General features: G+C 43.9%; 1 protein-coding gene across 7 annotated transcripts in view; it reads left to right on the forward strand.

The window, feature by feature from the left end:
- The window catches only part of LOC105471664 (autophagy and beclin 1 regulator 1), a 201,137-nt gene that overhangs the window by 153,580 nt on the left and 20,234 nt on the right, over positions 1–27,323 (forward strand). For all 7 annotated transcript variants that reach the window (XM_011724288.2, XM_011724286.2, XM_071074730.1 and 4 more), the window contains 3 exons: positions 8,181–8,369; positions 9,602–9,756; positions 24,951–25,090. In XM_011724288.2, coding sequence (XP_011722590.1) covers positions 8,181–8,369; positions 9,602–9,756; positions 24,951–25,090 — 484 coding nt within the window. The remainder of the gene's footprint in view (positions 1–8,180; positions 8,370–9,601; positions 9,757–24,950; positions 25,091–27,323) is intronic.

Consider the following 27,323-nt stretch of genomic DNA (forward strand, 5'->3'; position numbering starts at 1 on the left):
AAATAATTAAGATATTCTCTGCCTGTGGCATTTCCTGATATGCCAGTCTTCGTATCTTTATTCATCTCAATGGTATGGTTGATATCTGATTTACAAACATGACTATTTCAGTTTCCTTGCTTCTAATGAAGTCTGCAGTCCACATCCCAGTTGTTCTTTTGGAATCACAACATTTTAAACCTCTCATTTCACTTACTACCTCGTGAAGGGCTCTCTCTTGCACATTTCTGAGAGTGATGGTTCAACCTCTGCTTGACTGCTACTGATGATAGACTGCACTGACAAGGTGGCCTGACCATCACTGCTACATTTGTGTTAAAATATTCTTTCAGCCAGGTGTAGCAGCTCATACCTGTAATCTCAGCACTTTAGGAGGCCAAGTTGGGAGGATCGCGTGATCCCAGGAGTTCAAGCCCAACCTGGCCAACATGATAAAACCTCGTCTCTACTAAAAATACAAAAATTAGCTGAGTGTGGTGGCACACATCTGTTTTCCCAGCTACTCAGGTGGCTGAGGCACAAGAATTGCTCAAACCTGCGTGGCAGAGGTTGCAGTGAGCCAAGATCACATCACTGCACTCCAGTCTGGGTCACAGAGTGGCACCCTGTCTCCAAAAAAAAAAAAAACAAAAAAACACAAACACAATTAATTGGGCATGGTGGCATATGCCTGTAGTCCCAGCTACTTGGGAGGCTGAGGTGGGAGGATCACCTGAGCCCAGGAGGTCGAGGCTGCTATGAGCCAAGATCACACCACTGCACTCCAGCCTTGGCAACAGAGCAAGACCTGTCTCCAAAACAAAAAAAAAAGTTCTTTTTTTGGCCGGGCGTGGTGGCTCAAGCCTATAATCCCAGCACTTTGGGAGGCCGAGGCGGGTGGATCACGAGGTCAGGAGATCGAGACCATCCTGGCTAACACGGTGAAACCCCGTCGCTACTAAAAAATACAAAAAACTAGCCGGGCGTGGTGGCGGGCGCCTGTAGTCCCAGCTGCTCGTGAGGCTGAGGCAGGAGAATGGCGTGAACCCGGGAGGCGGAGCTTGCAGTGAGCTGAGATCACGCCACTGTACTCCAGCCTGGGCGACCGAGTGAGACTCTGTCTCAAAAAAAAAAAAAAGTTCTTTTTTTGCACTGAGCCACCATTTCCCTTGTCACTTTCTCCCATTGGTCCTAATTCTGTCTCTGAACCTCCATAGTATAAATCTCATGATGCTTCTTTCAAGTGACAGTCCTCTGACTATTTAAACTGAGCTGCCATTTTCCATTAAATCTTTGTTGAAAGGTCAAACCTCCTTAGATTCCTTTCACTGATTTCCAAATCCTTGACAGTTCTGCTCATCTTTCCTTTTAACTTTCAGTGGAGGGGGGCAGAAAAGAATAGAAAACTCTAGATGCAAGCTGTCAAATACGTATTACAGTGGTGCTTCAGACACTATTAGCTTACCCTGTGGCTTCAGCACTTTTTTCAGAAGCCATTCTTGAATTTTTAGTCACTTAAAATTTCTTGATAATTGCTAATAAACCAAGACTCAACCTTCCTGTACTTTTACAGCTTGATCTTTTTTTTTTCTGAAACAGAGTCTTGCTGTCACCAGGCTGGAGTGCAGTGGCGCAATCTCAGCTCACTGCAACCTCCACCCGCCCTCCCCAGGTTCAAGCGATGCTCCTGCCTCAGGCTCCCGAGTAGCTGGGACTACAGGCGCGCGCCACCACGCCCAGCTAATTTTTGTATTTTTGGTAGAGACGGGGTTTCGCCATGTTGGCCGGGCTGGTCTTGAACTCCTGACCTCAGGTGATCCACCCACCTCGGCCTCCCAAAGTGCTGGGGTTACAGGCTTGAGCCACCGCGCCTGGCCCAGTTTATCTTTTGATAACCAAAACAGATTTGTATTTGTTTTTATTCAATTTTTTTCTGTCAACTGTAGTTTCTTTTTCCTGCCTCTCATCATCTATTTGAACTTTGTTTTAATCCTTCTTTCTCAATATTCCATTGTCTACTAGTTCAATAAGCATGCTTTTCTGTGTTCTTTCAGATACATTACTGTGGACTTCCTCTGTGTTGATTTTAGTTTATGAATTAGCACTCTGGGCTTGGTTGTTCATATCTAAAGCTGACATTTTTCTGCCTTGTCTGTATGATATTATAAGACTTTGCCAGTTGCCTTAAAATGATTAAGATATTCTGTCTGTGGCATTTCCTGATATGCCAGTCTTGGTATCGTTATTGGACAAGGAAAATCAGTTTAATTTTTCCATGTCCTGTCTCAGTGGAACTTCAGCAGCAATCATCCCTTTCTAAGTGCTTATAGGCCACATGTCCAGTAATTCATTCTTTAACTCTGCTGGGAATCAACCACAATCCACCTTTTCCCCTATTGAAAATGAAATTTGCTTCTTAAAGTTATTTTGTTTTGTTATTTTGTCACTTTGTCATCTGAAATTGATATTACTGTTCAAAAATTTTAAAAATGTAAAAGATTAATACAGTAAGAAGCCTCCCAATCCTACCACTCCTCCTCATATGTAACCACTGTTAGCAGTTCCTTGTATATCTTTTAAAAAAAAAAAAAAATTTTTTTTTAAAAAAAATTTTTTTTTTTTTTTTTTTTTTTTTTTTTTGAGATGGAGTCCCGCTCTTTTCCCAGGCTGGAGTGCAGTGGCGCTGTCTTGGCTCACTGTAACCTTTGCCTCCTGGGTTCACGCCATTCTCCTGCCTCAGCCTCCTGAGTAGCTGGGACTACAGGTGCGCACCACCACGCCTGGCTAATTTTTTGTATTTTTCATAGAGACGGGGTTTCACCGTGTTAGCCAGGATGGTCTTGATCTCCTGCCCTTGTGATCTGCCCGCCTCGGCCTCCCAAAGTGCTGGCATTACAGGCGTGAGCCACTGCACCCAGCCATCTTTTCAAAAATATTATATGTATATAGAAGCAAATGCAAATTTATGTTTTTCTGCCTGTTATTTAACCCAAATGGTAGCATGCTGTATGTACTTGTCTGTACTTTCTGCACTTTTTCTTTACAGTGTAGCTTAGTGTTCTTTTCATGTCAGTATATAAAGAGCTTATTTGTTCTTTTTTATGACTGCCTAGTATTCCATTGCGTGAATGTACCATAATTTTCTAACTAGTCTACTATTAAAGGACCTTTAAGTCATTTTCAATATTTTACTCTACGAACTGTGCTGCAGTTTATCATTTTGCACATGTGCAGGTATATCTCTAGGATACATTTCTAGAAATGGAATTGCAGGGGGGAAGAGTGTGCATTTGTAATGTTGGTAGTTATTGCCATACCACACTCTATACAGCTCGTGCCAAATTATTATTCCACTTGGAGTTCATGAGAGTGCCTGATTTCATAAACTCTTGCTGATAGAATGTGCTATCAAATTTTTGGATATTTGCAAATCTGATATGTAAAAAAAAAAAAAAGTAGTATGTGGGTATTTTACATTTGTATTTTTCATGTTACAAACAAGGGTGCATGCCTCTTCATATGAACAGCCATTTGTGTTCCCTTCTCTTGACTTGTCCATGTGCTTTACCAATTTTTCTGTTGTGTTACTGGTCTTTTCCTTAGCGATTTTACAGGAGTTCTTTATAAATCAGAAAATTAACTTATAATAGGAGTTTCCTACTTATCATTCAAGTTTTGACTTTGCTGAAGGTTATTTTTGTCATAGAACTTATTTTAAGGAGTCAAAATTATACAACTTTCCTTTTATGGTTCCTTGGTTTTGTGTCATCATTAGGGAGATCATTTAGAACTTTTATATTTTAGTTTTTTAATAGTTAAGTCTTTGATTCACTAGGAAATTTAGTCCCAAATATTCAAAGTATGATCCAATTTCCCCCCCATATGGCTACTCACTTGTCCCAACTAATTAATAATCCATTTGTCTCTATTGATTTGGGATGTTATCTTCATCATAATATTAATTTCTTTTCTGTATTTAGATATATTTCTGGACTCTCTGTTCTGTTCTAGTGATCTGTCTGATTATTCATTTGAAAGTTCCACATGAGTTTAATCTTTGAGGATTTATGTTTTATTTTACTTACTTTTATTTTACTTACTTTTATTTTTAGAGGGTCTTGCTCTGTTGCCCAGGCTGGAGTACAGTGGCGCAATCATATCTCACTGTAACCCCAAACTCCTGAGCTCGAACGATCCTCCTCCCTCAGCCTTCTGAGTAACTCGGCCTACAGGCGCATGCCACCATGTCTGGCTGATTTTTTAACTTTTTTTTATGGAGATGAGGTCTTGCTGTGTTGCCCAGGCTGGTCGAGCTCCTGACCTCAAGTGATTATCCTGCCTTGGCCTCCTGTAGTACTGGGATTACAGGTGTGAGCCCAGCCTGATTCTGTGTTTTACTGATGAGTTCAGCAACCCCCAAGTTGATTTATGTGAATTGCATTTAACCTTTTCCTGGAGTTAGGCTGAAGATCTTGCCACCTGCTTCTCTCACTTGAGATTTGAGATTAGTGTTTAGAAGTTTATGAATAAGGCCTCTTCATGCATAAATAATTTTGAAATTGCTTTCCTGAAAAAAGTGGCGCTTTAGATTCACTATGATTTTTAAGAGTAAACTCTTACTGCGTGAATAGAATTGGTAACTAGGCTGTCCTGTCAGAATAGGCCTTAAGAAACCTGGCAGATGAATGATGTGGGGCAGGCCATACCACAGGGGATATAGTGCCTTCGGGGAGTGTTTATGGGTCATCTGGAGCTCTGTACAGGCCTTATTCTGAAATCTGAGGGGCTCAGAGATAGCCAAGAGGAAATTTTTCTGCTGATTTAACCCCCCTTGGGTTTTCTAAATCGGTATCTAATGCATTTGCAAAAGCACTGCAACTGCTAATCGCTCCCATGGCCTCATCTGGCCAGCCAGCAACAGGCTACAAATCGATCTTTGTACAAGGTGTTTGTTTATAATTTATGGAGCTGATAGGAAGGCAGAGCCATCTGCTCCTCCAGGCATCAGTATTTCTAACCCCTCCCATTCCCTGCTAGGGCATTTTCACTTGGAAATCATTTCTAATTGGGAGGAGATTACATTGCAGAGTCTGGAACATGGCTTCCTGCTGTCTCCTGCATTGTTTTTTCTCCCTCTGGAGCTGCCCCCTGAAGTTCTTGAGCAGTTTTGATTTGAAAATCCTTTCTTTCCTAATCTTTATTTCCATCCTTCACAGCCCAGCTAACTACCCCATCATTTTTTCCAATATGTGTTTTGCCTTTAAGTGAAAGCCAGTTGTTGGAGATACATCTCCAGGACTAAGGATTATTTGACGAGGCAGCATTTCTCAAGTGTAGTCCAAGTCCGGCAACATCAGAGACACCTGGGAATTTGTTAGAAATGCAAATTCTCAGGCCCCATCCCAGCATTCTGTGTTTTAATACGCCCTCCTGGTGATTTTGATACATGTTAAAGTTTGTCTACCGCTGGGGTCACACAAGGTATGGAGAACCACAAAGACTTCTAGTGGTGTGTAAGCTGCCGGTGTCTTTGGCTATATTTCACTTCTCCCTTTTTTCTCTACCTTATATTATTGTTGAATCCAAAAAGGATGAGTTAGTTGTCCTTTGTCATTAGTACATTACTTTTCTGTGGCCTAAGTAAACAAGTAATTGAGATCCAAGAAATCTCTTCCTGTATGAATTAACTCATCAAAATCTCAGCCTTACAAGAGGAAGCTGCACAAGTGAATGGAAGCAGTGACACTTATTGTAACTGAACATTTCCTTTTCCACATGTGAAATTAATAGACAACAAGCAGCAAATGTGAGAATGAAATTGTAAACAGAGCCTAGTGCGATGGAGCTACCAAATCACTCTATGCCTACCACATCCCATTACGGTAGAAGTGAAACCCCGGATCATGAGCTGCAAAATTTCTGAAACTGAATATGCTACCAGAGAAGCTGTTAAAATTTTCAGCATTCTCTTTTTGTTTGTCCTTTGCATATCTCTGTGAGCTCATTGCAGTAGCCAGGAAGAGTTGTGAAGTTGGGTGGAGTCAGGGGAGAGGGCAGAATTTGGGAGATAGCTATTGATTTGGAATCATCATCATATAATACAAACACAAGCACAGTGGCCTGGATTTGAGGCTGACAAAATGCTTTTTGTCCGTATGCCCAGTTTTTAAGGGGTTTTAGAGCCAAGCTTTCCAGAAGAAGGAAAACCTTACTTGTACTCTCCTCTGCACCTGTCTTCGTAAGCAGTTAAATGCTTTTTTGTGTGTTGGTGATGAGTTTTGAGGGTTACCTTCTAGATGTTTGACCAAAATGAATGTTAATACACGTGAGCTAGATCTCTGTAACAGCAAGACAGGAAAGTCTACTTTGATAACATACCCAAGAGATATTTTCGAGACATTAAATGTGGATAAAATGGTAACTGTTCAAAGCTGTCTTAAAGCCGATAGAGTCCCATCTCCTTTCCTATTTAAGTTCTTTTGGTTCTGTACCCCAGCTGGATTCATGTGTTGAGCCAGAAAAGGAGAGGGATATTGCCATGTTTTTTCTTGTTTGTTTGTTTGGTTTGGTTTGGTTTGGTTTGGTTTTTTGTTTTTGTTTTTTTAGCAAAGGGCTTGGGACCCTGAGTAATAAGTAGCAGACGTCCCAGTGCTAACTAGATAAATCTAGCCTTACAGGCTAGACCAGATGGTGGGTTGGGAGTTGAGCAGTAGAAAGGCCTAATGGTGATAGCAGTGAGTATTTGGATGTCATTATTTTATTAGTTAGCAAACAGAACCATCCTTGTGGTCCCTCTTCGGTTTTATGCGTAATGGTGCTGTAGGTGTTAGCCCCCGAGTTGGCACAATAGTCTAATCAATGTGTTCTGATGCCTTTTTCGATATACACTGTCATCTCATTAGCAACACACAGGGAAAGGAGAACAAATAGAGTTCTACAAATCACTCTAAGTATCAGATCGCATAAGCCTGGGGGCCTCTGAAAGAGCAATTCCTTGTTTTGTTTTCCTTGAGGTAATTTCCTAGGGAAACTTGCCCTTGACGTTTTTTTTGGATTACTGCAGTAGATCACCTGGACTCTGGCGAGGGCAGCTGAGCTTGGCTTTTAAAAAATTACAACAATGCCTCTGACAGTGGACATCTCCTTCAAATAAGAGAAACAGTAAAAAGTTTCTTTGCTTGAGGTATATCTAAATGGGACAAAGCCCTGATGAGCTTGGTCTGTTTGAATGTGTTATGCTGTTCTGCCTGGGCCCATGATGTGGGCACTCTTGTTCTATGCTCACATCAAGGGTAAGCCACTTCCTCCTGGCAGGGAATCGCACAGTGGGACTCAGAGAGGGATTCAAATGAAAACTGAAACAAGGCCTATAGGCACAGTGCCAGTTAACATCTCATTGGTCCTGTCATGTGGAGTGGATGCTCCTCACCAACAGACATTCCTCCACCCTCAGATCTTGCCACCTTACGAGGCTGAGCCTGCTGCCTGCCTGACCCTGCAGTTTGTTCTCAGGAACTACTAAGTGCAGACTAGGGCTGCCATGGACATTGGCATAGAGCATAATGGGAAATGAGCCCTGGCCATCCAGCCACAGCTGGGCATTATTGTTTTTCCTCTCTTGGTAGAGTTAGAGATTTGTATTAGCAAGGAGCTGTTCCAGAAAACTGGTCTCTAGATGTTCCAGTTCTCTTTCTCTTAAATGAGAAAGCAAAATACAAATTTGCGAAATGGCTTTCTTCTCCAAGGTCACGTAACAGGTGTTGAATAGGATTCCTGCCCCAAGAAAGCTCTACCTGTATCACCTTTTTCTTGGAACCAATGGGTTTGCATTTTTATTTACCTTAGTTTTGATCTCTGGGACAATAACAGCTGTTAAATGGCTCTCTAGGAATAATTTTTAATAACTTTTTCCTTATCTAATCTCTCAAGTGATATTTCCTAAATGTGAACTAAGACTCAGCAGGTGGTTGTGGTGGTGTTGACTATCCTGTAGTTTCCTGCTAAGGTGGGAGAAGAGACATACTTTTCTTGCCTCCTGTGTTTTGTTCATTTGACATTTTAGTTTGAATGAGAAGGTATTCTTTAGCATTTCTAGACAAGGTGCAGGCCCTTAGGAAGTCCCTAAAGTTTCTTGGCCCCAGAATTTTTACAATATCAACTCCAAAGTTTCTTATCCTCTTTTCTTTCTTTGTCTGATGCAGCCTCCGTGAATGTGCTGGTGCAGAACTGCAAGATCTACAATGATGCCAGCTGTGACATTTCTGCAGATGGCCAGCTCCTGGCAGCTTTCATCCCCAGCAGCCAGAGGGGCTTTCCCGATGAAGGCATCCTGGCAGTATACTCCCTGGCCCCCCATAACCTGGGCGAAATGCTCTACACCAAGCGATTTGGTAAGGGATAGGAAGCCCAACCTAATGACAGAGGGACACTGGTGCCTTGGCATGGTCATTGCTAGGTGAGGCACGGCTTGGATGGGAGTAACGGTCACATACTGCCCCTACCTTCATTGGGGCACAGGCCAGAGAAAGATTGCTTTGCAGGAGTGCTGGCTAGTAACATTGCAGAAACATCTCAGGATTAGAGTCCTACCGCATGCCCCTGTTACGTTGGCCAGGAATAAGGGAGGAGGTGGTCGTGGCACACAAATGCACTGCAAGACAGTTTGGCATTGTGTATTTAAAACCTCTCAAAATGTGTCAGCTCTTTGGCAATCCAGCTTTTAACGAAATAATCAGAAAACTATACAACGATTTACATACAAGGGTGTTCACAGCAGTGTTACCATACAGAAAAATGTCAAATTGTTGCCTTGAGACTGTTTTGTTGTTGTTGTTGTTTTTTGCAGGGGGAAGGGGTGGTGGGTGTTTTGTTTTGCTGGTGTCACCTTGAGTCAAATTTAAGTGTTTTTTTTTGTTTTTTTTTTTTTTTAAGAGTTGACTAAACAAATGATGGTGCAGTGATGGAATTGCTCCACTGGCCCTTAAAACGCTCTTACAGAACAGTGTTCATAATGTATTAAATGAAAAAAGTGGGTTTCAAAATAGTAATATCAGGATGTTAACAATTTTTAAAAATGTTGATAATAATAGTTAGCATTTATTAAGTACTTTCTTTTTTTTGTTTGGTTTTTTTTTTGAGACAGAGTTTTGCTCTTGTTGCCCAGGCTGGAGTGCAATGGCGCGATCTCAGCCCACCACAACCTCCACCTCCCGGGTTCAGGCGATTCTCCTGCCTCAGCCTCCCAAGTAGCTGGGATTACAGGCATGTGCAACCATGCCTGACTAACTTTGTATTTTTAGTAGAGACGGGGTTTCTCCATGTTGGTCAGGCTGGTCTTGAACTCCCTACCTCAGGTGATCCCCCCGCCTCGGCCTCCCAGAGTGCTGAGATTACAGGTGTGAGCCACCGCATCCGGCTTTATTAGATGCTTTCTATATGTCAAACACTATACTCAGTATGTATATGCCTTCTCATCATACTCCTCACTACAGTCCTATGAGATAACACCAGGATGAGCAAGTGAATATGAAGATTGGAGAAAAAGAGAAGAGTAAGAGTGAAAGTTGTTTCCTTGAAGTGGCCAGAAGTCTAGGAAATATCTCTCTGTTCTGTTGGCCCTCAGGTCCCAATGCCATTTCGGTGAGCCTGTCCCCAATGGGCAGATATGTAATGGTGGGCTTGGCCTCACGAAGGATCCTGCTGCACCCCTCCACAGAGCACATGGTGGCCCAGGTCTTCAGGCTGCAACAGGCCCATGGTGGAGAGACCTCCATGAGGGTGAGTGCCATTGCTTGTGCTTTCACTGTATGGCATCTCCCCTAGGCTTGGAAGGGTAATGAGGGATAGTGGTGTGACCTCCCAGCCAGGACCAGAGCTATCATACAGTCATAAGGCGTAAGGAAGGGCTCCAGTCAAGCCCATCCATGATCTGCAGGCTTCATTTGTGGAACCTCTGGACTATCAAAGGCCCTTCCTCACACCCTAGAACATGTGCTGCATTCCCCAGAGGCCTGCAAGTATCTTCAGATAAACTGAATACTTCCTTACTTCTACATGAAACTTTTAATCTGGAGATGCATAAAGGACCCAATGAAATGCTTATTTTTAAAGCTTTGTGTGTGTGTGTGTGTGTGTGTGTGTGTGTGTGTGTGTGTGTGTGGAAACAAGCTGTAAAAAGTAATAGTATGCCATGAAATTTTTTTTCCTGTGAGTTATAATTATGATGGCAGATGAAGACTTTAGGCAGCTGCTTTATTCTTAATCATCCCATTCATTTCACCAGTGGAGAAAAGGTCCTGTCTAGGACCCTCTCTTGTCTGAGGCGTGTCTCTCTTATATTGCCATAAAAGCCTTCTGGGCATCCTGTGGTTGGTGGCCTTTTGGCCTCAGCCAGACTAATGTGCCTGAGTGAGCATCCCACGTCCCATAGGTGCTCATTTATCCAGGGTTTTGTCAAGGGGATTCAAGCATTTGAACAGTTCTCTAATTAGATAGTATTTAAGCTTTGTCTGAAGCTAAGAACCTGTGAATTTCCCAGTACTTTGTGCAGTCTGTACCATGTATAGTTGGATGTACTTGTTGGTCCATTTTTTGTCTTTAGCTGTGTAGTGTGTATGTTTAATCCACCCAATTTGGTTCAGTGTAAGCTCCTTAGAGGGATATCCCTCAGGGGCCTTCATTTAGTGCTGTGCATGTAGATGGTTGTTGAATGTCTGGAATGGGAAGCATTTGTTTTAAAGAAAAAACTAGAGAGAGCACCCATTATATACAAAGTGATAGAACGTGGGTGGCCTGGTGTGGTCCTTTCTTCTCCAGTCTCTTCTCCCTCCTGTCTCCTACAGATATCCTCTGTCCAACTACACTGAACCACTTTCCGAGCTTCTTGAATTTGGCAAAGTGCCTTCTTGCCAGGGTACCTTTACTTGGAATGCCCTCCTGTCCCCTATCTCCAGCTACCTGGAAGCTTTTCTCCTTCTGTGGCATCTTTCTTAATCGAATTGATCACTCGTTCCTTGTGCTATCATTGTACCCCTTACACACTGTTATGGCAGTGCTTGTCACATCAAACTGCAGTTATTTGTTTCCATGTCACTCTCTTCTCCTGGACTGTGAGCTCCTTGAGGATAGAGACTGTGTCTGTTTTATCTTTATGAAGTCCAAGAACTTCATGGGGAACCTGACACTTAGTAGAAAGTGAATGAATGAAAGAGAATCTCAAAAAAAAAAAAAAGTATCCTCTTTACAACTTCTAGGTGGTAACTAGCAGAACCAATGATGGATGACATAACATCATGTCCCCACCAAGCTTCTGAAAGGAAAACAAGTCATTCTCTGCTCTTGATATCACAATGACAAGAAAGTTCTGATCTTGAATTTGATATGGCTGGAAATATTTGACATTGGGTGAATAGGAGATGTCATTGTGGGATATTCATCAAGCCTATTTTCTTATCTAGATGTTTGAGGATGGAAGTTGAGTTTTCATTTAAATATTCTTCTGACCGGGCACAGTGGCTCACACCTGTAATCCCAGCACTTTGGGAGGCCAAGGTGGGTGAATCACCTGAGGTCGGGAGTTTGAGACCAGCCTGACCAACATGGAGAAACTCCGTCTCTACTAAAAATATAAAATTAGCCAGGTGTGGTGGCGCATGCCTGTAATCTCAGCTACTCGGGAGGCTGAGGCAGGAGAATTGCTTAAGCCCAGGAGGCGGAGGTTGTGGTGAGCCGACATGGTGCCATTGCACTCCAGCCTGGGCAACAAGAGTGAAACTCCATCTCAAAAACATAAATAAATGAATAAAAATAAATAAATATTCTTCTTTTGCTTCTCTTAAACAGACTTGGCTGATAAAAGCACCTGGTCTCTGCTTTTCACCACCTGGAATCCCAGTCCCAACAGCTGCCCTTCTAACCCTTGCGGCCTAATTGTGGAATAATTGTTTATAATCATTAAGAGACAGGATCTGATCTGGGTAGCTCTGACAGACCTCTCTAGTCTGTTTCATAAGCCAGGGCTCTTGCCCAACTCCCGCACACAGCCTGCCAGTCCTCCATCTTAGCACAGTTCCACTTTTCCACTGTAGCCAGAAACATCTGGCTGAAGACAAACAGTTACAAAGCAGAAGCCAAGGTGGTGGGATCCGTTGTCACATAGGGGACTGGCAGTTCAGGGAATGTGGCTAGAGAACTCTGCTGAGGAGATGTGGTCATCCAGTGAGTCCCTGGCTGTCCTGCCCAGGGGCTCAAGGCAGCTAGCCAGCAGCTGCATGCTTGGTGACTAGAGCTACTGCCAGGCTGCCCAGTGAGCCTTTTTTTGTTTCTCAGTAGGTACCATCTGCCACCAAGCACTAAGAAAGGGAGCTGAAGTACTTAGAAAGTTCCCATTTGGGAAGTGTTCCTGTCACCCAAGAGACAGGATCAAGGCATCTCAACAAGGTTTAGGTCCATCTGATGTCCACCCAGTCTGACTTTAAAGCCCCATGCTACAGAAAGATTTCTGGTTTTCCAGGTCTTGGTTGCCCCTTACATCCAAAGGCACCAGATCACTCAGCAAATGTCCCTGAATTCAGTGATTGGTGGAAGGGAAGACACCAGCTTTTTTGGATAGCTGTGCTGTATCACCATTTAAGGCAAGAAGTGAATTTTTGTCTGAGAACAGGGAGCAAGGGTTTAATGGGACAGTACAGCATCTCCCTCTTTGCACAGGTAAGTGTAGGTGGTGTCTCCATCTCTAATGTCAAGCTCTGGCCATAAAAGAATGCTTTAATGGGTGATGGGCCTGTCCTAGAGCTTTGCTACTCAGAATTCCCCTTCTCTTTGGTGGTACCTCTTGGAATTCACTGTGGTAATGTTCAGAGAGGCAAATGTGTTGGGCCAACAGACATTCCCAGGAGAACATCCTCCAGAGCATTGATTTATTTTAAGATGGCACTAAGTGACATCTCTCCCCAAGAGATGATCTCTGACACAATCCCATATGAAAACTCTTCTGAAAATGAATTGCTAATTGCTATTAGCCTTGATGCACTTACTCTAAGCAGTTCTTCAGACCTCTGGATCAGTGCTTCCCAAACTGTGGTTCTTGGACAACTTACATTAGAACTAGATGGGTCCTTATTAAAATACAGATCCGTGTCAGACCTAAATTCAGAATAAGAATGGGAGGCAGAGGGACCCAGGATTAGTATTTTTAAAACAAGCTTTCCTTCCTTCATTTTAGGTGTCTGCCCTCAGCCTCCTCAGCAAGGCAGAGTCAGTCTCAGTTCTACTTGCCATTGTGGTTTTGTGCGTGGTGCTTTGATTCTTTGCTAATTATGTTGCAGGCACAGTGGTGTTTGTCTTCTATTTCCTACCAAACTCAGCTTTTTGGCTGTGTGTGCCTCACCTCCCATCTTTTCTCGGCTGTTGCTGCTTTCCAGGTTTCTCCCTTGAATAGCTGTATGTGCTGGAGTCTTTTCTTTATGTTGAGTCATTTTAATTTTTGTCCTTATTTCTAGGATCTAGGGTCCTTTTGATCTTTCCCTTCTCTTTTTACCGTGTTAGTCCTCCCAATTTTAGTGATGGGTACATCAGGAAAGTAAGACTGGGCACAGATTTTCTCTCTCCCTTCCCACTGTCCATTTGCGATTCCTCCAGACTGGATATGCTACTCTCTATGACTCAGAGTCTTATTTTCTGTCTGATTCCCTTCTACTTGAGCCAGAGAGGGCTTTTTGTTAATTTTTGTTTTGTTTTTAGGTTAAGCTTTTAGAGACTGCTGAGCTGAAGTTTTGCTGAATTCTCAAAACACTTAAACTGCTTGTGTTCCTTCTTGGCTTTCATTTTCTAATTGGAACCAGGCACAATATTGTACAGAGAACTGCAATTAATTTTCTAAAATAGTGGCAACTTGCACAGTATAATAACTTTGGTTGTAACCAAGTGAAAGCATAATAACAAAAATACAAAATTACTAATGAAACCGGAAAGAGTCATATACCACATTGTTCCTCTAGTTTGTATCTCAGTAAACGCTGTGTTACTTAGGAATAGGGGCAGAAGTCTGCAACTGGGCAGGGAGGTTCAGGGACATGAGGGCAAAGCTAGGTCATCTTGAGCTAGAAAGCAAGAATAAGGATTAGTGCTTTCAGCACTGGAATTAACACGGACCACCCCCACCTCCCAATAAGTGGGGATTGTAGGCACCTAAGTGGTTTAGTAAGAAGTGAAAAAGATCCTCATTGCCTAATTAACTGCTGCAGATCCTAGAGGCACTAGGAACTTGAATCTCACCAGGAGTAGTTTGCTTTTCTTTTGGGTCGTTTTATTGGCAGAAGGGATGACTAAGGACACCTTCATTTGACTTGGGTTGAGGAGGAAGCTCTGGGATAGAATGCAGTTTAGCTCCCCTCTCTCCATGGAACAGTATTGTGGTCTTTAAGGGAAAGCCTCCAATACCTAAGGGTCAATTTTATTGAAAGCTTTTTCTTTGTGGCTGTGTGGTAAAACCATAGCCAAGGGTTGAGTGAGTGTTACCTAGACAAATCAATAGTTCGTAGGACACATTGAAAAGAAAGTATCCATCTCTCTCCCTCTCCTCTTCCCCTCTCCATTCCCCTTCTTCTTTCTTCCTTTCTTGACCTAAGAGTTTTGCTGGTCAATAGTGGACTATCCCTTTATACCCCTTCTCCCTCTAGAGCGCTAGCAATATGCCTCCCCTTCACCCTAAACAGGTCCCAGGCAGCAGGGAAGGAAAGCAGATTTGTGGGTTTTTTTTGAGATGGAGTCTCCCTCTGTTGCCCAGGCAGGAGTGCAGTGGCACAACCTTGGCTCACTGCAGCCTCTGCCACCTGGGTTCAAGTGATTTTCCTGCCTCAGCCTCCCAGTTAGCTGGGTCTACAGGTACCTGCCACCACTCCCAGCTAATTTGTGTATTTTTTGTAGAGACAGGGTTTCACCATGTTGGCCAGGCTGGTCTCAAACTCCTGACCTCAGGTGATCCGCCCCCCTCTGCCTCCCAAAGTGCTGGGATTACAGGCGTGAGCCACCGTGCCTGGCCTTTTACCATTTTTTATAGACCTACAGCCCACCCAAATCTGATTGCGCCGCAGTTCTGTGTGTACTCCCAGGGGACCACATCAGCATCTCGGGAACTTATTAGAAATGCAGATTCTCAGCCCCACTTGAGATCTGCTGAGTCAGAAACTCTGGGGGCGAGGCCCAGCCATGTGTGTTTTAACAAGCCTTCCGGATGACTGTGCGCTAAGAAGGAACAATGGGCTGTAGGGCGATTCCATCTAGACCTCACCTGTCAATGTATCTTGATCCTTTCCCCTTTTGTTTTTGCTCTATCTCTTACTATCTCTGAAAATAAACATTAGGTTGCTTGCTTTCTTTTATACCATTGGGTAGCCATCCTTACAGAGACTAATGATGGCTGCTGCTGATGATGATTATCATTATTATTATAAGTTCATTAAAATGAACCATAGAAAAAACTTGGGATCCAGACTTCTCCAATTAGTGGTAACTATAGTTGTGGCTTAGATCCTGGGTCAGGATGAGTGCCCACTGCTGTCAGCACTGACCAGAATTTATATAACTTCACAAATATAGGCTCTTTTGACTTGTCCCAGCTTTATTCTTCAATCTACAAACTTTATTATGACTCTCTCCTTCCCTGCCCTTGAATTGAACTTATAATATAGACCTAATCATCTGTACTTACCTATATTCTACAAGTTTGATTTCCAAAAGTGACCTAGAATTCTAGTTCAATCCGGAGTATTCTCTAGAAATCTAAGGAAACTGAGCCTTTTCTTAATCTTGTCTGGACTTGGGGGTGGCAAATACCAAAAATAATGATATTTTATTTTTGTATGCTGGAAGGGTACTATTTCTTCAAGGGGAGATTGGGATAAAAGAGAGATGTCTTTGTTGTCAAAAATGATTTACTCCTTCCTAAGATTTTGTCCTCATTAATTTTCTTAAAGCTGCCTGTCAGTTGATTAAAAGCTGCTTCCGCTGCAATTATCTTAAAGTTGACTTCTGAGATGTGGCACAAAGCATCTATCCTCAAAAAGTTCTTTTCTTCAGAACATTGTAGGAAAGCGGGGAAGGGATATAGGAGAAGTAAGAAGTGTCTCTGGTGCGATTTGTCAGAGAAGGGAGGGGGGGCAAGATAAAAAATTAAAAATAACACTAGAACTGCAGTCAAAGCCATTCACTTAGGAAATTTTTCCATGACAGATTCACCAACTCTGACAGTGTCTTTCCTCCGTGGCCTCTTAGTAGAGTGCAGTCTATGCTGCATTTTATTCTATTCACTCAAAAAAAAGGTATTGAGCCCCTATCATTGGTCTATGAACAAAATGGACGTAGTCCCTTCCTCTGTAGTGTGTCCATGTGCGATGCCTGGCTTCTTCTGGTCTTTTCACTGCCATCTCCCCAGCCCTCACTGTGCTTAGCTGCGGGAGGCATGCAACATTTGCTTCCTAAGTGTGTGTTACTTTGAAATCTCATGTGCCCTGGGTTTCTCTGCATGTTCTCACATGTGCACCCTGCTCACCATCACTATCACTGTGACAGCCCATTACTCAGTATGCCCTAATTGAATCAGGGTACTAATGAGATAGTCCTGAAAATAAGGAGCATCTTACTCATTTCCACGATGTTTTCCTTTTTTGTTTTTGAGACGGAGTTTTGCTCTTGTTGCACAGACTGGAGTGCAATGGCACTATCTTGGCTCATTTCAACCTCTGCCTCCCGGGTTCAAGTGATTTGCCTGCCTCAGCCTCCCGAGTAGCTGGGATTACAGGTGCATGCCACCGTCCTGGCTAATTTTTGTATTTTTAGTATAGAGACAGGGATTCACCATGTTTGTCAGGCTGGTCTCGAACTCCTGACCTCGTGATCCGCCTGCCTCGGCCTCCCAAAGTGCTAGGATTATAGACGTGAGTCACCGTACCTGGCCTCGTTTCCACAATTCTAACCAATATCAGTGAATTTCTCCAGGTTCTAGTCTCAGCACAGAGACATGATGAGAGGTTCCCAGTAGATAGTTTAAAAAGTGAAAGGCAAAACATCCTTTTTTTCAAGAATTGGTAGGAAAATCAATTAATACATTTGTAAAAGCTGAAAGTATTTAATATAATCCCTGTCCTGAACAGAGAAATACTACTACTTACACACACACACACACACACACACACACACACACACACACACACACAAATGGATCAAGCAAAATATATGGAAGCATACTCTTATCCAAGGTGAATCTCTAGAACTCATTAGACCATTTCCTTTGAGATGTAGAAAGCCACAGAAGTTCAAGAACTTATGTTGTGCTCTGTGCCCAGAGATGTGGAAACCAGAGTAATTGCTTTCTTTCTATTTATTTATTTTTTGAGATAGAGTTTCACTCTGTTGCCCAGGCTGGAGTGCAGTGGTGTGATTGCAGCTCACTGCAACCTCTGCTGCCCAGGTTCAAGCAATTCTCCTGCCTCAGCCTCCCGAGTAGCTGGGATTACAGGCACCTGCTACTGCGCCTGGCTAATTTTTGTATTTTTAGTAGAGATGGGGTTTCACCATCTTGGTCAGGCTGGTCTTGAACACCTGATCTTGTGATTCACCCACCTCGGCCTCCCAACGTGTTGGGATTACAGGCATGAGCCACCATGCCCAGCCTATTTGTTTAAAATTTTTTTTAAGAGACAGGATCTCACCCACGCTGGAATGCAGTGGCACGATCATAGCTCACTGTAAATTTTAATAACTGGGCTTAAGCAATCCTCCCACCTCAGCCTCCCAAGTAGCTCGGATTAGAGGTATTGCCACCATGCCTGGCTATTTGTTTGGAGACATGCAGATCCTGCTTTGTTGGCTAGGTTGGTCGAACTCGTGGCGTCAGGTGATCTTGCCATCTCGGCCGCCCAGAGTGCTGGCCACTACAGGCAGGAGCCATCACGCCCAGCAAGTATAATTTCTGGGAATTCCGGAAGCTGTGAATGCCTCAGTATTTCTTTAAGCACAGAAGTAGATTCCTCAGCTGAAGTAATGTCTGTGCTTTGATCCTAATGGCCAGGCGTGGCCTTTGGAAAGCAGCGGGCCAATTGAAAAATAAATAAATTTGTTCCTCTCCTTGAGGAACAAATGAATAAGACAAAGTTTACAGGACTCAGCAAATCATAGGAAGTTGCCTAGAAATGCCTTGAAGGCAGCACATTGTAACACATAGTAACAAAGGGCAACAAATTTGAACAAGTTAAAAAAAAAAACAAAAAAAAAAACGCTGTTTGCTGTTTGCCCTTTTTTTCTGCTGGGAGAAAGCTTTCGTTTGGATATGTGCAATCTAGGCAGACTTGTTCCTGCTTCAAAGGGAGAGAGTTAGGTGACTTGGTATTTTGATTTTTAAAAAATTTCCAAACAAAGCTATGATTTGGGTTTTTTAATAATCACTTTAAAAATTGGGTGCACTGGCCAGGCGCGGTGGCTCATGCCTGTAATCCCGGTACTTTGGGAGGCTGAGGCGGGTGGATCACCTGAGATCAGGAGTTCAAGACCAGCCTGACCAACATGGAGATACCCCGTCTCTACCAAAACTACAAAACTAACTGGGGTTGGTGGTGCATGCCTGTAATCCCAGCTACTCGGGAGGCTGAGGCAGGAGAATCGCTTGAACCCAGGAGGCAGAGGTTGCAGTGAGCCAATTTCGTGCCACTGTACTCCAACCTGGGCAACAAGAGCAAAACTCCATCTCAAAAAATAAAATAAAATAAAATAATGGGTGCACTGCCTGTGAGTTAGCCTTGCTCTGTCAGAACAGTAAAAATTTAAAAATAATAAAAATTGGCCGGGCATGGTGGTTCACGCCCGTAATCCCAGCACTTTGGGAGGCCGAGGTGGGCAGATCACAAGGTCAGGAGATCGAGACCGTCCTGACCAAGATGGTGAAACCCATCTCTACTAAAAATACAAAAATTAGCCAGGCACGGTGGCAGGTGCCTGTAGTCCCAGCTACTAAGGAGGCTGAGGCAGGAGAATGGCATGAACCTGGGAGGCGGAGCTTGCAGTGAACCGAGATCATGCCACTACACTCCAGCCTGGGCGACAGAGTGCGACTCCATCTCAAAAAATAAAAAAATTAAAATAAAAATTATAAAAATTACATCACTGTTCTGTGAATTCTGAATTCCAACATAGAATATAAAGGTTTGGAGAGAGTAAAAGAAATTAAAGTTTTTATTTTTATTTTTATTTTTATTTTTTTTTTTTTTTGAGACGGAGTCTTGCTCTGTCACCCAGGCTGGAGTGCAGTGGCCGGATCTCAGCTCACTGCAAGCTCCGCCTCCCGGGTTTACGCCATTCTCCTGCCTCAGCCTCCCGAGTAGCTGGGACTACAGGCGCCCGCCACCGCGCCCGGCTAGTTTTTTGTATTTTTAGTAGAGACGGGGTTTCACCGTGTTAGCCAGGATGGTCTCGATCTCCTGACCTCGTGATCCACCCGCCTCGGCCTCCCAAAGTGCTGGGATTACAGGCTTGAGCCACCGCGCCCGGCCTATTTTTTATTTTTTTTATTTTTACTTTTTTTTTTTTTTTTTTTTGAGACGGAGTCTTGCTCTGTCGACCGGGCTGGAGTGCAGTGGCCAAATCTCAGCTCACTGCAAGCTCCGCCTCCCAGGTTTACGCCATTCTCCTGCCTCAGCCTCCCAAGTAGCTGGGACTACAGGCGCCCGCCACCTCGCCCGGCTAGTTTTTTGTATTTTTTAGTAGAGACGGGGTTTCACCGTGTTAGCCAGGATGGTCTCGATCTCCTGACCTCGTGATCTGCCCGTCTCGCCCTCCCAAAGTGCTGGGATTACAGGCTTGAGCCACCGTGCCCGGCCAAGAAATTAAAGTTTTTAAAAAGCAATCAGACTTTCCTAAGGGTGAAGAAACTCAATAATTCATTAATCTAAGCAGATCAACAGCTGAAAAAGAAGAAAAAGATGGCCAAGGTATCTCTCCCACTGCCGCTCTAGGATATGTGCATTTCTCAGCCTGTGATGAGATGTGTAGCCATCCATTTCCAATGGAAAGGTCAGCTGTCTCTTAGCATCTGCTTTCTATTGATTTTTCCCTCTTCTCAGTTGATTATCTTCTAGTAACCCTCACTAAAACCTTAAAGCCTTCCTTAATTCCCATCATTATCCAGAAGGCATTTTTCCTCTTCACAGTTCCTTTCTTCCTCAAAGCCCCCTTGCTTTGCACCTTGCACCTTGCACCTTTTCTCACAGCTCTTCTAGCCTCAGTTTCCAATTGTCCCCTTCCTCCAGCCAGCTTCCATTGTCTTAAAGAAGATCTGCTAACTGCACTTGACCTGTGGCCACCACTGTGAGGTTTTAGCTTTACAGATGATGAGATTCCCAAATGTAAACAAAATAACCACAAAGTTTTTCTTTTAACTTCTTATCTGGGCTGATCTGAACAGTGCCGTTTGCTGCTTGAACTACTGGTCTGAGTTTTATTGGCATGCAGTAGGGGAAGAAAAAAAAAATGACCATCTTGTTGAGGACTGCAATACCTTTTTCCTCTTCGTTTTAAAAGGATGGAGAAGAAGGTTTCCCACTGACCTCCTGGCTCCCTCTCATTCTTTTCCTGTCTATCTTTGAACAAGGAACAAGACACTTTTAGTTTTGATCTGAACTGTTTTCTTTTGCTCTCACTTCCTATTAGTTAGAGTTCGAGGGGTAGAGAGGCAAGCAGTACAAGAGATTGTCTTGGACACCAGAAGTGGAACGATCATTATCTTCTACTCCCTTAAAACCACAAATATCTTGGCAACCAGACTCTTTCCCTATTGACATGCTGAGACTGCACTAACTCTAAGAAATTTCTTCTTTCTAGCATATTGATTCTATTTCCCTTCATAGATGTTAGACAGAAATGAGAATAGTCTACCTTGGGAAGAGGGGTTGCTGTCAGCATTCGTCATATACCAGGGAAGAGCTGTAGTGGAGACAGGTGAAACCAGGACTCATCAATCATGAATCAGCAGCTGGGTTTTGTATTCAGCCCCACAGAGGGTCCCCTGTTCCTGATAATCCCTCCAGTGTAATATAATTTGGTGGTGTAGCTGCACAGCATGTCTCTTGTGTCAGAGAGAAGAGTGGGGGACAGGGTGGGTGTTCAGCAGGCCACCCAAGGTTTGTTCTGAACATACCATGGGGAGCTTCAGGGCACCTGACTAGTATTAAGGAAACCTTTACTAGAGATGTTTTTAGGGTGTCTGTACATGAAGACCAGAGCCATCTCTTATACTGTCTTTGTCAGTACTGATGACCTTTGGGTTTACAGAGTCAGTCCCCATGGAAATCTAAAAGGGGACTCACAACTCACCCAGTCTCTGGGTTAGAAAGACTGATGACCAAAACCATAAATAGTTTGGGATTAGCAGAGCTAGGTAACCATCTGTGAGTACTGAGAAACTTGTCCAGATAGTCTCTCATCTATGGGGCTAATTGTGAGAGATATTTCCCCTCAGCGAGGTGGACTGAGAGCTGTTCAGCTTTGGCCAGGGAAAGGGGTGGACACTACATCTCTGGGTGCTTTTCAAAATGGGCCAGATTCTCATTGTTCAAGGGTCCATTAGTTTCGGGCATGTGTGAAATGAGGATGATTGGACCAGATGATCTCTCAGCCTATGGATCAGTGATTAACGTCCCATCCTGCACCCTCTGTGCCCTCCTCCCCTCTGTACGTCTTGCCCTCATCTCCCTTCTTCCCACACCACACTAAAGTGTGCTAAGCAAGCAAGTGCTTATCAGGATCCAGGAGGCTGGTGATCTTTATGTGGCATTTTATGGCTTCCTGCCACAAAGCAGGATTTAGCCCAATACCCGAACATGGGAGGAGATGTGCACTTGAGAACTGCCCTTTCGGCACTGTTTAAGGACTCGAGCATGAGGGAGTGCCATAACTGGAGGACAGATTGATGCCCCCATGATTCCTGCAGCTGCAGAAGTTGGGAAGTGGCTAGCAACAACCCGGGAGTCTCAATATTTCATTACTTCTCTCCAATCCCTCTGTGACCTTGTCTCTCCTAAGCTGGGTTCATCTGTCACATTGGTGTCGTGAGGGTTTTGTCCCCAAAGGAAGTTCCTATACTAAGAAGCAAATAGATAATATTTGCTTGTTAATCCCTCTGCAGCAGTAAATGATAAAAGGTAAATTTGTGACATATGAGAGGCTTGTTTGTTACTTCCTGGTCTGGAACGTTTCTAGGAAAGAGGTCTTTTATTCTTCTGTTTCAGACCCCCATTTAAAAAACCCAGCACAGCAACTTAAGCATCTGATTACTAAAGTCTTCTTATTCTCCTCCTTGTAAGGCTACTTTCTCTGGCCCTTTTTCGCCATTCCCTACAATTATAAATTATTGTAGTTTTAGGGGAGACTTGGTTGTGAGGCCCATGTAGAGCTACCACAGGCTCAAAACCAAGGTGCTCCCCTCATGCACCCATTGAAGTTAACTCTCATCCCTCCTTAACTCTGGGTGTGCTCTGCTCACACCATCTGACCTTTGGAGAAGGAAAACTAAACAGATTAAGTGATCCCAGCCACAATTGTCTAATCACATCCACATTGTCCTTTTAGTGTTAAAAGTTAAATGGCAAGTTCTATTTAACCACAAAGTCTATAGGTTGGACAGAAACTATTGGTTATCTTCTGAGAAGGTGAAGATCTCCATAAGAAAGAATAAAGGCACCACACTTCATTGATTGATTTAGAGGCAAAACATTGATTAGGGGCAAAGGTGAAAGAGTGGTATTACCATCTCCGTGCCCATTCAACCAGTGAGGCTGAGTGGAGAATAGCAGCCATGAATTTGTTTGAGACTCCTGCCAGCCAGGAGGAGATGATCCAAAGGCCAAGCAGCCACACTCCAGATGACTACCAGAGAAATTCATTAACATCATTGGGTTCTTTTTTAATAGTCTCCTCAGTTAGAGCAAAGATTTAAGGAGCCCTAATGAATTCCTTACATTTGGAGTTGAGTCCTACAGGAAGGGTGTAGGAGGTTCCTAATGCAGCTGCCACAGGGCAGTCAGTGCTGTGCCTCAAACTGGAACCAATTCCATGTCTGTAAAAGGCCCATTTGACCTCAGGACCATAGCTAGGCCATTCTGGAAGAGAACCATCAGCTACCTGGGCACGTTTCTCAGTACCACAACACCTGGAAAATTACTAATAACAAGATTCTATGTGTGTGTGGGTCAGTAAATTGAGGACACGTGCTGCTGTCTTCTCCCTTCTGGAGGCTGTCCTGTCCAAGGCCTTTCAGATAGGCACCCAAGGCATGTGAGCATGTGTTCGCAGATCCAGGGCTGCTTATCACTTGGTTTGCATAGATGGAGTGGACCCTTAGTTCTGACTCATCCCTCCCTGCCTTCCTCCCTTTCCACCTTCATCCCTCATCAGGATAGCCAGAAAAATAATCATTATTGTACCACTCTAATTTCATTTTATGAATATTACTGTCTAAACCACATGCTCATTTGTTTTCTCTTTTTTCCCCTTCTGTCAACCCTAGGGGCAGGTAAAGGCAGATGAAATGAGTTCATATTTGATAGATTAAAAACTGGGGAAGCAAGAAGGGAAATAAATTCCAGTTTATAGAGTTTCAGCTTCCTGTCGTTTTCATAGGCCCTGATGACCGTTTGTGAAGACTCAGATGCAGGTTCCTGGTTACAATAATAGCAGTTACTATTTAGGAGCTTGCACCATGGCAGGCATTTTATACATCATCTCTTCTAATCTCCCAAATTATTTGAATGTATGTGTTTGTTCTAAGTTGAGATCTAGAGATTTTGTTTTGCAGTGGCATCAGGACTCAAACCCAAGTCTTATTAACTCTAAAGCGCATATCTTTTATTCTTCCACTGACCTGCCCCTATCTCTGATTACGTTGCTTCTAAAACATGTCAGAGAGTGGCCAAAGAGACTGTGAGGCCATATTTTACCTTCAGCCCAAACCCTACGTTCTCAGAAAATATGCCGCTCAGAAAATATTAGCTTGGAAAAAGAGAAACAATCAATTTAACGGTGATTTATATAAGCTAGAAACAAGTTGTGTGCCTGAATGTTCACGATTCCCCTCTGCTGCGCTCCCTCCATCTTAATGCACCTTTTAGGAATCCTTAACAATAACAGTTTTAACATTGCTTTTAATTAGATGAATTAAGAATGTTCTCTGATGGTATCACTCCCTCCCGCCCCCCTATCACCTCCAATTCCCCATTGCTGTGAGAGCACTGTGATTTCCATGGTAACAGGACTACCAGCCAAGGCTGATGCTCACTGGTTGGCCTGGTCAGAGGAAAGTTATGGGCAGTCCATCCTGGTATGGTGGGCTCTATGGGGTTTTCCAGGGAGTTAATTTAAAAGCAACAAAGTTAGCTAGAAGGCTCGAAGGAGAACGCATTATTAGAGCCATAGAGTCCCCTAGTATTTCTTAAAAGAGACCTAGCTCTCCCCACAAATGAGAGAATCCCATCTCTCCTGCTGCCCCAAGTTCTCAGGCATGAGTTAAGAGTCATCCTGTTCGAAAACCAAACACCGCATGTTCTCACTCATAGGTGGGAATTGAACAATGAGATCACTTGGACACAGGAAGGGGAACATCACACACTGGGGCCTGTCGTGGGGTAGGGGGATGGGGAAGCGATAGCATTAGGAGATATACCTAATGTAAATGACGAGTTAATAGGTGCAGCACACCAACATGGCACATGTATACATATGTAACAAACCTGCACATTGTGCACATGTACCCTAGAACTTAAAGTATAATAATAAAAAAATATATATATAGAAAAAAAAAAAAGAGGCTTCCTGTTCCCAGCCTCACCACCTCCTTTCCTCCCTGTAATTTGTTTCTCCCTGGATTTTGTTATTCTTGGTAACAAAATGTTTCTCCTGCCATTCTTTTTTCCCTCTTTTCCTCTACCTAGAGAGTTTTCAACGTCCTTTACCCAATGCCTGCCGACCAGCGGAGACATGTCAGTATCAACTCTGCCCGTTGGCTGCCTGAGCCAGGGCTTGGCCTGGCCTATGGTACTAACAAAGGAGACCTGGTGATCTGCCGACCAGAGTAAGTGGCTTAAAGTGTGGGAGTTGAGGGATCATTGGGCCTGAGGACTGGGGTAATCAGTATTCACCAACTGGGGTCTTTTAGATAGGAAATGTCAATCCATCTAGAGCCTGCCTCATTCTCAGCGCCACTCCTTAAAGGGCCCTCTTCCCACAGGGGCTGGTAGGATTAGCTCCCCATTTCACATTTCATCCAGAGACTGATTTAGTGATCGTGTTTTCTTTTTTTTTTTTTTTTTTTTTGAGACAGAGTCTTGCTCTGTCGCCCAGGCTGGGGTGCAGTGGCCGGATCTCAGCTCACTGCAAGCTCCGCCTCCCGGGTTTAGACCATTCTCCTGCCTCAGCCTCCCGAGTAGCTGGGACTACAGGCGCCCGCCACCTCGCCCGGCTAGTTTTTTGTATTTTTTTAGTAGAGACGGGGTTTCACCGTGTTAGCCAGGATGGTCTCGATCTCCTGACCTCGTGATCCGCCTGTCTCGGCCTCCCAAAGTGCTGGGATTACAGGCTTGAGCCACCGCGCCCGGCCGATCGTGTTTTCTTGAATCTAAAGGGAATAGTTTTTTGTCTTTGTTTTCCCTTGTTCTCTGGTTTCCTAGTGATACTAAAGTTTCTCTGCAGTCAAAAGCATAGATATCAAAGATTCTTTTTTAAACCCTATTAGAAAAATTCAACAGTTGGTCTTGGATTTGAGTAAATGCCATAGACTCTAACTTAAAAAGAATTGGAAATAGGTATTGTTGAAACCCTAAATGGTTAAGCCACTGATCTCTAATAGCCGGATTCTGTCTTGCCTGTTTTCCTTTCTGCTTGGAAGTCTAGCTTATACTAGTGAAAGCAGATTGAAAAGCTCAATTTGGGGCTGGGCACGGTGGCTCACGCCTGTAATCCCAGCACTTTGATAGGCTGAGGCAGGCACATCACGAGCTCAGGAGATTGAGACCATCTGGTCAACATGGTAAAACCCCGCCTCTACTAAAATACAAAGTTAGCCGGGCGTGGTGGCATGTGCCTGTAAGTCCCAGCTACTCGGGAGGCTGAGGCAGGGGAATCGCTTGAACCTGGGAGGCAGAGGTTGCAGTGAGCCGAGATCATGCCATTGCACTCCAACCTAGCGACAGAGTGAGATTCCGTCTCAAAAAAAAAAAAAGAAAGAAAGAAAAAAGAAAAGCTCAATTTATAGTCAAAGCAATTATTATCTGGTCTTGAAGTAGGGAGTAGGAGGGGATTTGTGTCTGAAGTCCTGATGACACCCCTTCCCCTTCCTCTGGCTTTATGGAGGTCAGGGTTTCTCCAGGCATTCATTCACTAGAGACCCTGGGAGTCAGCCGGGTCTGTCATCAGTTTCCAGCCCCAGCCAGGTGGAGAGTGTGAAGCTCTGCTTCACTGCAGATCAGGCTGATTGCTGTGTGGGACGCTGCAAGGTTCCAGTCGACTAAATGCCACTTCTGCCTCCAGGCTGTCCTCATGTTAACCTCTACCTGGTGCAGAGTCTTTTCCCAGAGTGTTCTGCAGATCACAGAGTGTGGTGTGACAGTTCCAGCAGGGTCTCTGGTTATCAGAAGTGGGAAGTGTCCGTGTTGCCTTTTGATGGGACCCTTGATAGTTTCTCCTAAAGGATGTACTTGGGTCAGCTTCTGTGGCCTAGTAGGGAACTACTGATTGGGTCTTTATCGGCTGAGTTAGCTCAGTGGCCCACGAGAAAGGAAACCTGGTTCTTAGGGCAGCTCTTGCATTCCATTTTGAATTTTTTGAGCCCCTCCCAAAGACAGACTACTGTCTAAGCCTAGCCTGGTCAGGCTGCGCTTGGAGCTGCAAGAATGTTTTGTGTTGCAAGCCACTTGCTCCAGAGAACATCTTTCACCATGTCCAAAGCGTCCAGAGAGCATTTTCATTATCTTCTTGGGTCTCTCAGTTTCTGCCCTTTCTCTGGCCTGTCCGTAGTCCCAGGATCTGTCCTGAAATATTCCTTTTCCCCAAAGCACGTGACACTGATTGTCTTACCTCTTTTCTTAACAGTTCATAAGAGGAATCTAATAAGCATCTTTTCCAAAACTGGCACAGAATTCTGGACTATGATTCTACTCTTACTTACACCTCAGTTACAAGTCTGTCTTTCCCTGTTTCTCCGAGACCTCTTTCCTCAGGAGTGTTGTTTTGTCTATGGCTTCCACCACTAACTTTTGTCCCAGCCAAATTTCTGGTCCTCTCCCTTGCAAAAATAATCTACACCCAGT

Source organism: Macaca nemestrina, chromosome 12 (genome assembly GCF_043159975.1).
Source record: "Macaca nemestrina isolate mMacNem1 chromosome 12, mMacNem.hap1, whole genome shotgun sequence".
Taxonomy (NCBI): domain Eukaryota; kingdom Metazoa; phylum Chordata; class Mammalia; order Primates; family Cercopithecidae; genus Macaca; species Macaca nemestrina.